Here is a 15,809-nt window from a genome sequence, read left to right as displayed (position 1 = left end):
CACACATTTGCCCTGCTTTTCAGTTTTCCTAGGGCCTTGATAATTGGCAAGTACTTTGTTTTTCATGGAAAATGACTTTCTAGGTGGCCTTTAGTAGAAGCACTATCAAGTACTGGCACCTTTTTTCTCCTTCTTTTCCTTTTGTGGTTATGTTCACATCTATGGTATTTTATAATTTAAAAAATACCATGAGTTTTAAAGCCAGGAGGAAATTAAGAAATCACTTAATCTAAATAACCCCTTATTTTATTGATAGGGGAACTGAGGTTCAGAGAGGCTATGAATTATTAATGGCAATTCCCTTTAGTTTCTAATCTATATAAACATACTGGTGTGACCAAAAGGTTTAGAAATACTGTATTTAACATCAGTAACAGCACAAGACAAATACGGAAAATGTTTGAAAAACACAAATTACAGGAAGGAACTCTCCATTTAGAACAGCTAGTCATCTATTCTGATGTTAATAAAAAATCCTGAATTAAAAACAAAGGACTTTAAAAATGGATTAGGGGAAAGTACTAAATGATGAAAGTATGAACACATTTAATCACCACAAACAAAGTATATGCAGCAAAGTACTTACCATATACATACAATATCTTGAAGAAAATCCACAAGTTAAGAAACATAAAACTCTCATATTTCTCCCAACTTTATTTCTACTTTATTTCATTTCAAGAACAAACTATATGGTAAGATGTGGGAAAAGGATACATCTACTTTAGTTCAAATTCCTACCACCCTTTTAAATGAAATATCTAGAAAATCAATTCCATTGCTACTTTGATTTAAATGATCATTCTCTCTTGGTTGATGTAAAAAATAGGTAAGTTCAGGTTATTAAGTTTGATATTTAATTTTGTACTATTTTCTATGATTATTTCTATAACATCATTTGAACACATTGAAACATACTATGTCAAAGTAAATATGAAATTTTAAAAACTTGAAATCTCAGATACACAGGTATATCCCTAACACTTTTGCTCAGAGCTATGATCATAGTCAACACAAGTACTTTTCATCTGAACAAACTGTGTATGTGCTTCAGAAAATGTCTCTGGTAGAACAGATCATGATTTTACATATTGCACATGAGTAGGATTCTTAAATTTTACTATTTAAGTACTGATTTCAATATGTATTAGGAGAAAAAACTACACATGGCTTTCTATTTTAAAAGTGAGTCAGTTTTAGAATGTATTAAGTAAATGATATTACAGGCAGTGGGTTAATATGGTAAAACTTAAATACCTAAGGTATGGGAAATACTGTCCTACATAACTAATATCTCTGGGAATGAGCTGGCATAAACACAAGTAAAAAAAAAAGGAGAAAAATTCACATTAATCTATATTTTATTCTCTATTTACTTATATCTTATAAAGTAAGTAGCGTAACAAAAATTTATTTCTAGAAATTGGAAGTATTTTAATACTTTTGCTGAAGAAAGCCTATTAAAATCAGCAGTTTTAGGAGTAAAACTCAACTCTAACTTCCGATTACTGATGAAAAGTTCCTAATTCATTTAACTGGGGGCACACATATCAGTAACATTCTGTGTAATACTGTATATACTACATTCTGCACACTATCACAATACTACAATACACATTCTTGCCCTAGTTCAGCCTTTGTGGTTCTTTTCCTCCATAGAGGAAAAAAATGTGCAACGGAAGTCATCAAGAAGCTAAACTGAACGAATGAGAACTCAAATACTTACTGTTGCTGGGGAGGCCCGAGTAGTGTGTGTCACTGAGTGACCAGAATTCTCCATTGAATTGCCAATCAGATAGGTTCCTCCAGAGCTGCTGATGAGTTGTCCTCCTGTAACACCCATCTGGATCCCACCAGTACCCACCATGCTGTGGGAGGAGACCACAGTAGTCACCTGTGCAGAACTCCCTTGAGTATCAAAGTAATTTCCTCCAGTGTTTTGGCTGTACATCTGTGTTTCTGTATAAGGATAAGTTGTTGTTCGGCTTTAGAAGAAGAAGAAGAAAGGAGAAATTTACTAGTTTATTTATATCATCTGATTAAATTATCTTCTAATATGAGTATATATATATATTTTAATATGAGTATATTTAAAATATTTTAGCCTTTGGAATATGGCAAATTTTTCATTTTTGTAAGAAACTTCAATCCTAGAAAGAGTTGGGTGTACTTTCCAAATTAAAGGTACATTCCTTTAATATGTTCCTAAACACCATTCTGTACTTCAGGGAGTTTGCCCTCTTCAGCTGCCTATCATGGGCATATAAATAAGCTCTGGTCACTTCCCTCCAAGGAATCTTGCTGATCAAATTTTTTCACTTCCTTAAATAGCCACCTGCAAGCCAGGTACAGAGATGCATGCCTGTAACTCCTGTGACTAGAGAGGCAAGATGATCACAAGTTTGAAATCAGCCTCAGCAACTTAGCAAGATCCTTAGTAACTTAGTAAAAATCCTCAAAATAAAAAAAAAAAAGAAAAAGAAAAAGACTGGGGATTTAGCTCAGTGGTACTCCCTGCCCAGGTTCAATTCCCAGTACCAAAAAACAAAATAAAACAAAAAACCACCGACTCAAACCTAAACAAAATCACAAATCCCAGTTTAGAAAACCAGAGCTCCGAAAGACTGGAAGCCAAAAAGTGAACTGTCTGTCCATACCACTTCACTTACCTGAGTGATTTTTAATAACCCTCCATGACTAAGGTAGCTTGCATGAGTATCCTCCTTACCACCATAAGGACCTTGAGCAAAAGCAATGTTCCTATCTAACATCTAACATCCCTAAAACCCTACCTAACATCTCTCTTTCTTCACACCTGAACTTCTCCATTAAGAGATTATTATGCCCGCCTCTTTTTGTTCTCACTTTCTGCTTCCCAACAACTATGGTCAAGCTTCTGCCTCTTGTCTTTCATTGAAACTGCTTTTAATAAGGTCACTTGTTAAAAGCAGTTTCAATGAAGAAACTGTGGTATATATATACAATGGAATATTACTCAGCCATAAAGAATGATAAAATTATGGCATTTGCAGGCAAATGGATGAAATTGGAGAATATCATGCTAAGTGAGATAAGCCAATCTCAAAAAACCAAAGGACGAATGATATCGCTAATAAGTGGATGATGACACATAATGGGGGGTGGGAGGGGTTAGTGTTAGGGTTAGAGTTAGGGTTAGGGAGGGGGGCAAGAATGGAGGAAGGAAGGACTGTATAGAGGGAAAAGAGGGGTGGGAGGGGTGGGGGGGATGGGAAAAAATAACAGAATGAATCAAACAAATTACCTTATGTAAATTTATGATTACACAAATGGTATGCCTTTATGCCATGTACAAACAGAGAAACAACATGTATCCCATTTGTTTACAATAAAAATTTTTAAAAAAGAAAAAAAAAAAAATAAGGTCGCTTGTGACCAAATCTAAATATCAAACTCAAAGGCTCCTTGCCAGCTCTCATCTTTTTTTAACCTATCTGTAGTATGACATTGTTGAGCATTTCATATTGCCCTTTCCTTCTTTCTTCTGTTCTGATTAAACTTATTTCATTATTTTTCATTTTCTATTGACTGTAACTTACTTTTAAGATGAATTTCCTTTTAATTTTATAATACTTAAATGCTCACAGAAATACAAAAATGTACAGTCACAAAAATATAACATTATGTTTTAAAAATTCAAATACAAAATTAAATTCCCTAGTTTGTGCTATTCTCTTTAACTTCACTTCCCAGAGCTAGCCATGCGTGACAGTCTGCTGTGCATGTTTTCGACAGTTCCTATACTTATGTTAAGGCTTTTCTATCTTAACCACTCCTGTCCCTTAGTTTCAAAGGCATTTTGTTTCTACTTTTATTTTTTGTCTTCATTTTCCTGGCACTTTATTTTCTGAGGTTTACATTTTTCTCCTTATTTTAATTTATACTATAGCTTTATCAGCTACTACATGACAGATACATGTTCATAGTAAGTAATCATCCAGGATGGTATCTCTGCTTCCTTTGTTTTCTCCTTATATATTAAGAATTCTAAATCTTAATTTCTAACAGCCAACTAGTTATTTTTATTAGGAAACTCCACAATATATGGGTAGATTCATCTGTAAAATCTAAAAAATGATGAGATTACTTCTCTTGCTCTTCTATATTCACCCTCTCAGTGAACAGCACCACCATCTTCAGTTTTGGAAAATAATGCTGATTTTTCCCTCACTTAGACAGACATGAATCACTAAATGCTATCCATTTTATCTTCTAAATACAATTCAAAATTCAAAAATTTCCAATTCTCTTTTTCCTTCTCATATTCACTGCCTTAATTCATAATATTCTCTATTATAATTGGGTTATAACTGGTTTCCCTTCTACTAATTGGCTCTCTTCCAACCTACTTCCAACTTTACTGCCACAGGAATTTTCTAAAATGCAACTGTAGAAACAAAACTTAGCTTGAAAATCTTTCCATGATTCGCTCTTGCCTTCAAAATTCTGTATTTCCTTCAGAAAAAGTTCAAAATCTTTGATAGATGTACAGAAAACACGAGAGGCTAATAATCTCAGGATTCGGTACTAGTCATGGTTCTCCAAGGCTTTTTTTTATTAATACTATATTGACCATTTTGCTCATTCTCCAAAAGGTGATTTTTCTCTTACTTCTGTTTTACTACATATGATTTCCTCTGCCTGGAAGGTCTTCACATTTCTCTTCAACTCACTGTCTTTGTCATAATCATCCTTAAACCCTCATGTTGTTACTTGTCTTGAATTATTTTCTGCATCTTTTGCCCTCCATTACCACTCCTCACAGTGCTGTTATATTTTGTTCTCTGTATTTTTCTAACACTCCGTGTATTCCTGAAATATAGTTCTCAAAATGCTTATTCTCATAACTTTGTACTCCCATGAAATTATATTTTTTCCCATCTGTAACCTGAATACTTAATATGTTGCTGGGGCACAATGGGAAAACCAAATAGTCAAAAAATTAAGAAATGATTCTATTTAAAATATACTGGATCTAGTAACCAGTTTCATAAATTTCTATAATACAAATCCTTTTATATTTGTTAAAAATGAGAAAGTATGCCTAAATTTTAAAGATTTTCTGTATAACTTATAACAGAAACTTTTAAGCCATTATAAGAGTTGTAATAAACAATATCAATTTTACTAAGATTATAATGGTGTTCAGTAAGTACTTCATACTGGATAATGTTAATCCTTTGCAGAAAGCACATAACAGGCTCAGGTATAAATTTTAGTTTGGGGTGATGACAGAAACAATACCATAGAGAACATTCTTTTAACAGACAGAAAAAAGCCATATGTATGTATGTGTGTGTGTGTGTGTGTGTGTGTGTATATATATATGTAAAATTTATATATAAAATATATATATATAAATCAATATACTTATGTTAAGACTTTTCCATATATATATATATATATATATATATATATATATATGTATATATGTATGTAAAATTCACCATTGCTCCATTTCCCAACTGGATACCTCATTTATTTAATAAAATAGTCAAGGTGATTTCAAATTTAGATAAAAGAGAAATGGGGTCATTTAATTTATGCCCACAAAATACAACAGTGGCCTCATTTAACTATGCTTAAAGTAACACAATCTGATGTTGGTATTTAAGTATAGTCGAATAAATAGATATAGAACAATAAGTATTTTGACAGATACAGCACGTGGTTCAAACAAGATGATTAAGTATGCCCTTTTGTAGCAGGTAGATTTTGCAAATAAAAAAATAATAATAACAGTAGCTCCTATTTATTTACCATTTACTATGCAATTGACTCCATTCTATGTGTTTTTCACAACTCACTCATTTAATCTTCATGACTACTCTTTGAGGTAGGCACAGTTATGATTCCTATTACATACACAAGCTGAATAATTGATAATTGGGTAGGTTAAGAAGATTTATCCAGAGCACACCGCTGATGAACCACAAATTTGGAATCTGAACTTAGCCCACACTCTCAATCATTTCATAACATTATTAAAAAAATAAAAACAATCCTTAACATTTTATGCATGTCAGTGATACATGAGAACAACAAGTAAGGAATAACCATAACATGTGGTATAAATGTCATATGAAATTTCTGTTGCTCTTTGGTACTTCCTGACCCCTTAACTCACTGTTTACTAGCACCAAACTATTCCTTGTTCTCACCCAGAATACACACTGATGATGTCCTTGTAATGGTGAAAAGGTAAAGCCAATTCAGAAGATATTTATCACCATATAACTGAATTTTAGAAGTTCTATAATCATGGAATTGCTACCCCATCATAAGAGAAACATCCCAAGGGATTTAAATAACTCCATCTTTTTGGCAGCTCTTTTTATATAATTAGTTCTCAGTGAACAACAGAAATACAAATGCATCAAAGAGAAATGTGTAAAATTCATATAATCTACTACTCAATATAAAAATATAGCAGTAAAACACAACTTAATTTTCATATTTCCTTCTAGCTGGATGTGATTCATGAGCTAGAAAATGACCCAAGAAGAAGAGAAGGAAGGAAGCTGCTAAAGAGCATGCCCAATCTATAAACCATCACCATTATTCCAATATTCGATCATAGAGAATGAGACTATGAAGGAGGTTTGGCTACTACATAAACACACACTGGGGCTAAAGCCTAGCAATTTCTAAAGGGTAAAAAAGGGACACAATTACATTAAGAAATGAAGTATCATGAATTGTCTGAACTTGACTTGGACAAAAAATACACTTGGAGACTTTAAAATACTGGGTTGAATAATAGAGGCAGACCATGATATCTTTGGTCATTGTTCTTTAAAGTTAAGAAAGCCAGCATTAATCCATTTATTGGAATCCTTTGAGTCTCAGCTGAAGTCATGCACAAGCATCCCCTAAAAGGCTTTTCCATATCTAAGTCCTTTCAGCTCCTGAACAAAACCCGAAGAATTTATTTTTAAAAAGAAGCACCAACACCAAAAACAGTTCTTTTCTTATGTACTAGAAACAAGATTCTTTAATTCTGACACATCAGATCAGCTTGTTTTTCACATTGTATAGATTTAATACTCCTTCATGAGTTATTGCTTGCACACTATTTCCCCCAGAATCTCTAAAACATATGTTCAAGAAAATTACTCAATTTTTGGCATATGAAATTGAAAGCAGCTAACTATTCATGGACTATATATTCCTGAAATAGCTAAATCCCAAACAATTTTGTGCACATTTAAAAGATGCTGCTGTGTTCATTTTGTTTGTTTTGTATCGATTGCCACAGACTGTCATGAAAATAATGTGTCATATTGTTTCTATAGCAGAAATCTTTTCATTGTTCCTCAAATGTATCCAGTAATGAATGTGAACACATAGATATGTGATACTTGCTGATAGAAGCTTCTTCAAAGCTAACTCTATTATAAGGTACTATGTAAATGTCAGAATTCTGATCCATTTACTTCAGTAAATTAGTGCTGCTTTCATCCTCATCATGCTTTAGGATATACCTAGGCTAAGCATGACCCTAAATATTCTCTGCTTATTTATTCACTATAACCAATCTTTCTGTTTTCTTAAAAGTTTCGACTTTCTTACCCACAAGCCCAGATACACAATTTATCTAAATCATGTGTTTTGTTTCACCAAGGTTTTACATATCTTCCCAATAGGCTTGTCACTATAAAATCAAGCAATGATATGAAAGTAATAAATTAAGAAAATAAAACAGCTTGCAAATTTCACACCATAAATTATATTACAAGGATAGAATACAGTAATAGTGATCATTATATCTTACATTAGTACAATGTCATTTTTTTCAGGCTACTCTGTATGCATTCTTTTAATAATTATTTACTAATCATCTACTCTGGCACCTCAAATAAAAGGTACCAAACAAACTTGGTCCCTATTATAAGGGTCATATAATATTATGTGGGCAAAAATAAGATAATTAGAAATTTTCTTAGGTCATATGAAAGGAAAAATAAAATATTAAGACAATAAATACGAGGAGACACATTAAATAGGTAGCAAGGAATGTTACCTCTGAAGGACAGATATTCAGGGTGAGACTAAAAAATGAAAAGGAGTCAGCCCTACAGAAAATAGGGGGAAAGAATATATCAGAAAGAAAGTACAGAAATTCTTGCAACACAGGAAAAAGTCAAAACACAGAAAAGATACAAATATTTAGGAAGAAATTATAAGCCTATAATATTCTGGACTTAAGAAATAAAAAGGCTATTAGAAAGAGAGAAGTTAAATAAGTAGGGAAAAACTAAACATGCAGGCAGTGTAAACAAATACTTTTTTTTAAACTGTGGGTCATGATCTAGTAGAGGGTCATGAAATAAATTTCCAAAGGTCACAACAGCATTTTAAAAAAGCAACAGAACAGAACAGACAGACTAGACTAAAAGACTTAGAGCATATTACACTAGTGAGAATAAGAACTATCTTTAGAAACTTTAGTTTCTATCAGAAATGATATGTGTACACGTGCATGTGCACATGCATGTATCTGAGTATAAAATGTGTGTCTAACTTCCCCACTGGTGGATTCAAAAGCTTAAATGCAATTGTTCTAGACTATGACAAGAAGTTTGAATTTAGTTGGGACAGGGGTAAAGGAGCATTTGGATAGGTGAAGACTGAAGAATGTTGTAGACAGAGAGAAACAACTGAACAAAGACCCAGGGCCAGAGAAGGAATGGTTACACCAAGGAGAAAAAAGGAATTAGCCACAGGTCTGAGGTCAAGATTCAAACAAACAGTAAAAAGAAGGTCAGACACTCTTTTCTTTTCATTATTTGATAACTTACTAAATTACTTTCAGTGTTCAGTGTGGTGGCATAAACTCTTGTCTAATTAAATATTAACCTCAAAATATCAAATAAATAAAAGTGAAACACGTTCCAGTTGAAGGGGACCCAGAAGACAGAGCAGGGTCTATTTCTCTTCCTCCCATGATATACAGTCAGCCCTGAGCCATTCCTTTCATCCCAGAACTCTAGGACTCCACGACACACAGTCAGACAACCTATGGTTAAGTGAGATACACACACACACACACACACACACACACACGACTGTGTACTGTGGGGACAGAGAGATTTCTCCAATAAAACAAAGATGACATAGTCACAACCCACATAGGAAAATTCATTAATCCCAGGGAACTGCTAATACCCTAAATATTTATTCAATATTTATCATGCTGAAGTCACTGATTCATTATAACAGAGATAATGCTGGGAATTTTTATTACATCTCATTTGAACTTACTTCCTATGCTCCTACAATTCCTTACTTTGTGAATGTTGGTGGAAGACAAATCCCACTTCTAACTACAACAGCCCAGAATATCAGATACCAGCCTTCCCAACGTTCTTTGTGAACGGGCCATAGGAAATCAGCTTAAAGTTCAAATAATTAGATGTACTTGCCCTAAATCAGAGGTTAGTACTAGCACAAAGAAACAGAAATGAGGGTATATTGTAGGAGTCACACCCAGTTTCCAATGGCAGTAAGGCCAGAAATCAAGACTAGTAGCAGGGGTGGCAATAGTCAGTGTGTTTGGGATGATAGCAGTGGCATGTGTCCTTACTGGTGTCCTCTGTGGCAGGGTTTTGTCTGTGGTCTAGTTGCTGCCTAATTTCACTTGTGCCTGCCATTTCTCTAGCCTGATTCTCCAAACTTCCTGGAAAACCTGAAAGCCACAAATATCTTTCAATAAATTCTTTGTTTTTGTCAAATAAATCAGAGTTGGTTTCTATTGCTTGGCACCAAAAACCTCTTCCTTAAATGGTTTCTCATTATGAACTTTTTACATGGGCCATCAAAGTCATGGGTAGAAGTAACTATATCATATTGCAGTCATGCGGTATATATCTCTGGCTGGTTTTCATAAACCTCTTCTTTGAGTATCAATATGGATCTTCAATTGAATGCTCCAAGTGAGATTGAAGGCAGGTGACATGTCCATATTGTGAAAGACATTTTTGAAAAAGGAAAACAATGTTTTCAGAATTCAAGTGACTAAAATTTAACTTCTTACTACCAAAAAATTAAAAAGCAGATTAAATATAAAGTAATAAATACTAGTAATATCACTAATAAATCATTTGCCTTCATTTAACTTCAGAAGACACATTTATTTCTGAAAACTTCACCTTTCCTAACATTAAGTAAAATATAAAAGCATATATTAAGCTGTTGCCATGCCTGCTGGAGAGGAAATTCAAGAATGAATGCTAAAAGTCAATAATACTTCTTGCAATTACTAATTAAGTTTTTTTCTTCATATGTAATATTTTCAATACTATGTATGTTGGAAATATACAGACTATTGGAATTATAGCTTCAAACATATCATCCTATGATATTTATGCAAATATATCTGTGTATTTACACTTTGCATCTAAATTTATTCCTGTATGATAGAGTAGTGCTTCTCATAGTTTAGTGTGCATCAGAATCGCCTGCTGGGCTTGTTTAAACACCAATAGTTGGGTCTCACCCTGAAGTTCCTCATTCAGAAGAATCAGACTGAGCACTGAAAGTTGGCATTTCTAAAAATTTTCCTAGGTAATGTCAGTGCTGCTTATCTGCAAAAACACTTTGAGAACCTCTGTACTAAAGTATACTAAAAATGTGAAGCCCAAATTCCACAAAAGTGACAGGAAAAAAAGTGTTCTTCATAACTATTAACTCTTTTAGCCTATTTATTTCTTTTTAAAGATCAGTCTACTCTTATAAAAGATGTTTTATATTCTGTGGCTGCTGCCCACAACATTGTAAAATTTCCATTGCTTCCATTTCAGAGAAGTGGGATATGAGTGACAATCAACTTTGGCAGAAATGACCTTGTAAAAGACTTAATCCAGAGTCATTGACATAAATTATAAGAAAAAATGAGCAACCACATACATATGTTTAAGTACAAAGTTTTCCACCAGAAAAATAAAGAATGAAACAAACAGAATTATCCAAATTCCAAACAAAAAATGAATAAACAAAGCTGTGTGAATATCAATTCAGCTTAATTCATTGTTCCTTGTGTACTTCAAACTGCCAATTAGCCTGCTCCTGTCAGGTCTGTCACTAAATGCTATTTTTTTTCAATTCTTTCAAAAAATATAAATTGAAAACCTCTGAAGTACCATTGTTCCATGTTTTAGAGAGAATGGGAAGCAAACAAACATGTTCCTTGCACATATGACACATTCTAATGAGGAAAAGATAAATGATGGATAAATTAAAATAGTTGAGAAAATGAAAGGCTGTGATCAGTTATGAAAAAAAAATGTGGTCTTGATTAGAGAACAGTAGGGAAACATCCATGCCAATATGATTCTGGAGCTTAGGCAAGAAATAAAAAACATTTGGACTGAGGGAGTCAATAAGGTAGGAAGGAAACAAAAGAACATTAGAGTCAGAGAAGCCAAAAACCAACCAAACAAACAAACAAAAACTAGCAATTCAAGGACAGAGTTGTTGACTGACTGGTGAACTGCTAGAGACCAAATACAGTTAGTGAAGAACATCTTTTAGATTTAACAACAGAAAGCCACCAATGACCTTGATAAGACTAGTTTCTGTGCAATCTGGAGAAGAAAATCAATTTGGAAGCAGCTGAAGAATATGCAATCAATCCTGAAAGGCTTTAATATGAAGAGAAATAGGGAAATAAGGCAGATGTTAAGAGATGGAAGCAGCTAAGGCATGCCTATAGGTTGTTGAAGCCAAGAAGGGTGCTAAGTCCAGGCCACCAGATGGCACGCTCGCACCCGCACCTAAGTCAGGTGCATAATAACACTGAAGACATCTAAGGTCTTCTCTCAGAGGCAAGATTATTTAGGATGGGTGCTATAAAGCTCAACCTTTGTGACAGTCCTTTAGCTTTTATAGAGTAGGGGACTTTATTCTCTTTTTAAGGACCACAGTGATTCCCTACCTTTTGATATTCATACCTCCAACAATGATTTTTAAATTTTGCTTCTAAATATTGTTCCAGCAGAGATTTTTATCAAGCATTATGTTCATGTGGAGTTTCATAAGAATAAAGGTATTAAAAATGAATACTTTTTCAAACAATACAAATTATTCCACTTCTCACCCCCCCTCATTACTTTTTCCCTTTCCTAAACCTGACCTGGATATAAAATAATGTTTTTAACTATCACTCCCCATTTTTCAGGTTAAGAAACCTGGGGGCAAATAATGTTATTTGCCTGAGGGTAAGCTAGTAGTCATGAGAGAAATTATACTTGAATATGAGTTTCTGAAGTCCATTTAAGAAAACATATCAGGATCTCCATCATTTCCTCCTTTCTCAATAAAAAGAAGGGAGAGTAGGAGAAAAATTAAGCACCTAAATTCTTTCATATTTTATCACTTAAAACTATTCTGGATGTCAATCAACTGAATATGAAAATTCACAATGCAAATTGCTCTTAATGCAGCATCATTTGGTTCTATTAGTGAATAATAATAAAAAGGTATACAGAAAGGGCAATCAAATAATTATTTTCTTGAAAAGCTATTTAACTAAAACATCTAATGCTGGAAAATTATTAAATGTGGACTTTTCTACACATTTTATGACTATCCAAAGAATAATTTATTTTCCTTTATTTATTTACTTTGTGGCTCTAGAGATTGAACCCAGGGTCTTGTGCAGGGTAGGTAAGTGATGTACCACTTAGCTACATCCCTAGCCCAAAGAATACATTATTTTAACAAAAGTAATTTAGATATAAAAATATATGATAGAATATTTAGGAAACATGAAAAGAGATTGATAACAACAGATCCTTTAGTCTTTATAATCAGTCACTTAAAAATTAAAAAGTTCAATATTTATCCACAATGAGATATAAAATAATATAATATTGTATATAATGTTTACTAAAAATGTTTTTAACTGGCCAATCCTTGTACCACTAAATCCAAAATGACTTAGAACCAAAAGACCAGTATCTGTAGATCATTGGAAAGGATCATGTTTTGAAGGTCAGAAAAGACAAACTCTAGAGGTGAGATTATTTCACCACTGTGGGTCTCAGGTTAGTCATCTATAAAGCGGAAAAACTAGAGTAAATGATCTCTCAACAACCATCTCAATTCTGATGTTATGAGATATATGAATGTCTTCCATCTTTGGAGTGATGGTTATATGTATGGAATTATCAAAATAGGCCTTTCTCTAACTACAAGGACCTTCATACTCTACTCCACCAAAGGACAGTGCCGTCTCCAAAAGGACTTCCTATGTAACCAGCCATAAGCCTACTGGAATCTAAATGATAAGTGGATTCACTATCCACTTCTCCTACACCTATTAGAATGTATATTAGTAGAAGCACAAGTGAAGAAAGCATCCTATCTCAACTGCAGAAATTTCATACAACCATTTCTTGTAAACAGAGAGCTTTTGAAATATAATAAAATAGTGCAACTTCTCCTGCAAACACTGAAATTTACTATTCTGCCTGAAGAGCGAAAAAAGAGCTTGAAGAGGCAGGATACCATCAGAAAATAGACCAACTCCATGATTTTCAAGAGATGACTCTAAAAAATTACAATCCAATTCACAATACTTACAGATTTTGAATAAACTACCAATGCCAATAAATTAGTGTACCATCTCCCATGGCATGCCATATGATATTATAGATGCTATTCATACAAAAGTTCATATTTTAGACTATTGGACTTCTTTTCTACAGGACTTCTCAGAGCTTTGAAAAGTCAACAGGAACTGAGGGTCCTCAATAGGAAGGTAGTCTTCTCACAGTGTGGCCCTCCTTCTCTAACCATAGAACTCCTTTATGGGACTAAAATTTTGTGGAACATGGTTTGGGGAAATTTGTACTAGACTTGATGACAAATCTACAGGCTCAAGGGGAAGACTATGAGAAGGTTGGTCAATCCTTCTTACAATAGAAACCAATACAATGAACAGTTTTACAGTTTAAAACTGATTATCTTTAAATGGTGGACAAGCTTCAGATAGTGGCTAATACAGAAAAATTCTTCCGAAATAAGAATTTCTTAATTTGGCCATAATACTGTGTGATATAATCATTTCCACTTTCACTAGCATGATATAAGAATGAGTAGAGGGAGTATGAATCAATAAATGGTATGGGGGAAAGAAAAAAATTATTTTATTTAAAACTGATTTCTTAACTACACCATGAGATTTTGATTGACACAGACTCTCTCTACATGGTATGTATGTGATGTTCCTCAGCAGGCTTAACCACAGTATTCTTTCTAAATAATTAGAGATCATAGATGATAATAATTAATAGAAATGCAGAGGATAATGATTCAGACTTTGGAAAAAAATCTGGGAAGAACTATAGCAAAGAAATAAATAGGTTCCAACAGATGAAAGAATAAAATGAACAGAAGCAAAAGGTAATTAAGTAACCTTCTCCCTTGAGTAAAAAGCTATTCAACTCCAACACCTAGCACTGTAAAGCAGTCTCAGTTATTCAACTGAAATATATGCTCACTCTAACTCATACTGTTAAGCCTGTTACACTGGAAGCAATTGTCAATAGTCACAGTGAGAACCAGGTAAACACTGCAGTATCATCAAATTATAATGATTACACATTCTCAAAAGTGATGACACACATCTGTGACAACTGTCATCACCTCTTGAGGGAGACCCCATGCATTATGGCTACACAACGTGAGAAGGCTGGTGACAAGAGCATCAGTGAACCAGTACTGACTAAGCATGCACAGATTGTAGGGTCATGTACTGGATGCTTGAAAGTTCATGATAAAGATCAGAGTCCCTATCTTCTGGGAGTATCATTAGTAAAAAGTGTTTATTATCACACAGAAATGGGACTCTGAATGTGATCCCAGACAGGGATCAAATACTAGCTGTCTATTAATTCAATGGGGTAGAAGAGAAGAACATGGTATTATTCTTTACTAACACACATGGAAGTGTATCAAATAAAAATGGAATACAAAGACTCTGAAATCAGCATGAGAGATAAAAATTGTATGTAGTCAAATGGCAGCACTACAAAATTACAGAAGATTGGAACTGCTTAAACTGAAAAAACAGAAATTGTATTTGGTCATGTTTGAGAAAAAAAAATATTCAGTCTTCTAGTCACTAAAATTTTGAATATAACTCATGCCAGTACAATGGTATTCCCTTATTAAGTATAAAAGCAATTCCACAGCACTTCTATTCAAAAATTATACTTGATAGTAATAAAAGATTTTAAAAGATGCATCTTCTCCTTCTTTACTAAGAGTGCAGATTTGTGACATGATTGCTGCAGCTGAGGATGCAATGTGGGCCCACAAAGAGCAGATCAAAGCTAATTGGACTTTGTGACAAATGAACTCATGACCTAGACCTCATTAGTCATGATCCAACCAACCAAGCTAGTGGACCATAGAAAATACATGCTGACACTAGATATTTACTTTGAATCATTTCTGCGCTTAAATAATTCCTATAATTTTAAAATATCAATATTAGAGATGCTGTTTTTCTAATGTCTTGTGAATGAATAAACACATTCAACTCACATTTACCTATATGGGAAACTCTAAGGTCAGTGGCGGGGTAGTTTAAAAATGCATAAGACAATATTCAGAACTTATAATCATAAGAAGGACAGAAAATGTAAACAAATAACTAAAATACAAAATTAACAGCAGTAATTGATATCTATTGATTGCTTATTATTTCTCAGGTGGTACATAAGACACTTTTGAAAAGCTAATTATCTCCATTTCACATATTA

The 15,809-nt window shown here is 33.5% G+C and overlaps 1 protein-coding gene across 1 annotated transcript in view; it reads right to left on the bottom strand.

Annotated features, from left to right (window-relative positions):
• Positions 1-15,809, bottom strand: part of Rfx3 (regulatory factor X3) — a 287,161-nt gene that overhangs the window by 99,471 nt on the left and 171,881 nt on the right. The window contains exon 4 of the mRNA XM_047524971.1: positions 1,727-1,985. Within this exon, the coding sequence (XP_047380927.1) occupies positions 1,727-1,985 (259 nt within the window). The remainder of the gene's footprint in view (positions 1-1,726; positions 1,986-15,809) is intronic.

The sequence above is a fragment of the Sciurus carolinensis genome, chromosome 14 (genome assembly GCF_902686445.1).
Source record: "Sciurus carolinensis chromosome 14, mSciCar1.2, whole genome shotgun sequence".
Taxonomy (NCBI): domain Eukaryota; kingdom Metazoa; phylum Chordata; class Mammalia; order Rodentia; family Sciuridae; genus Sciurus; species Sciurus carolinensis.
Note: the sequence above shows the minus strand (reverse complement) of the source record. Positions and strands in the feature narration are given on the sequence as shown.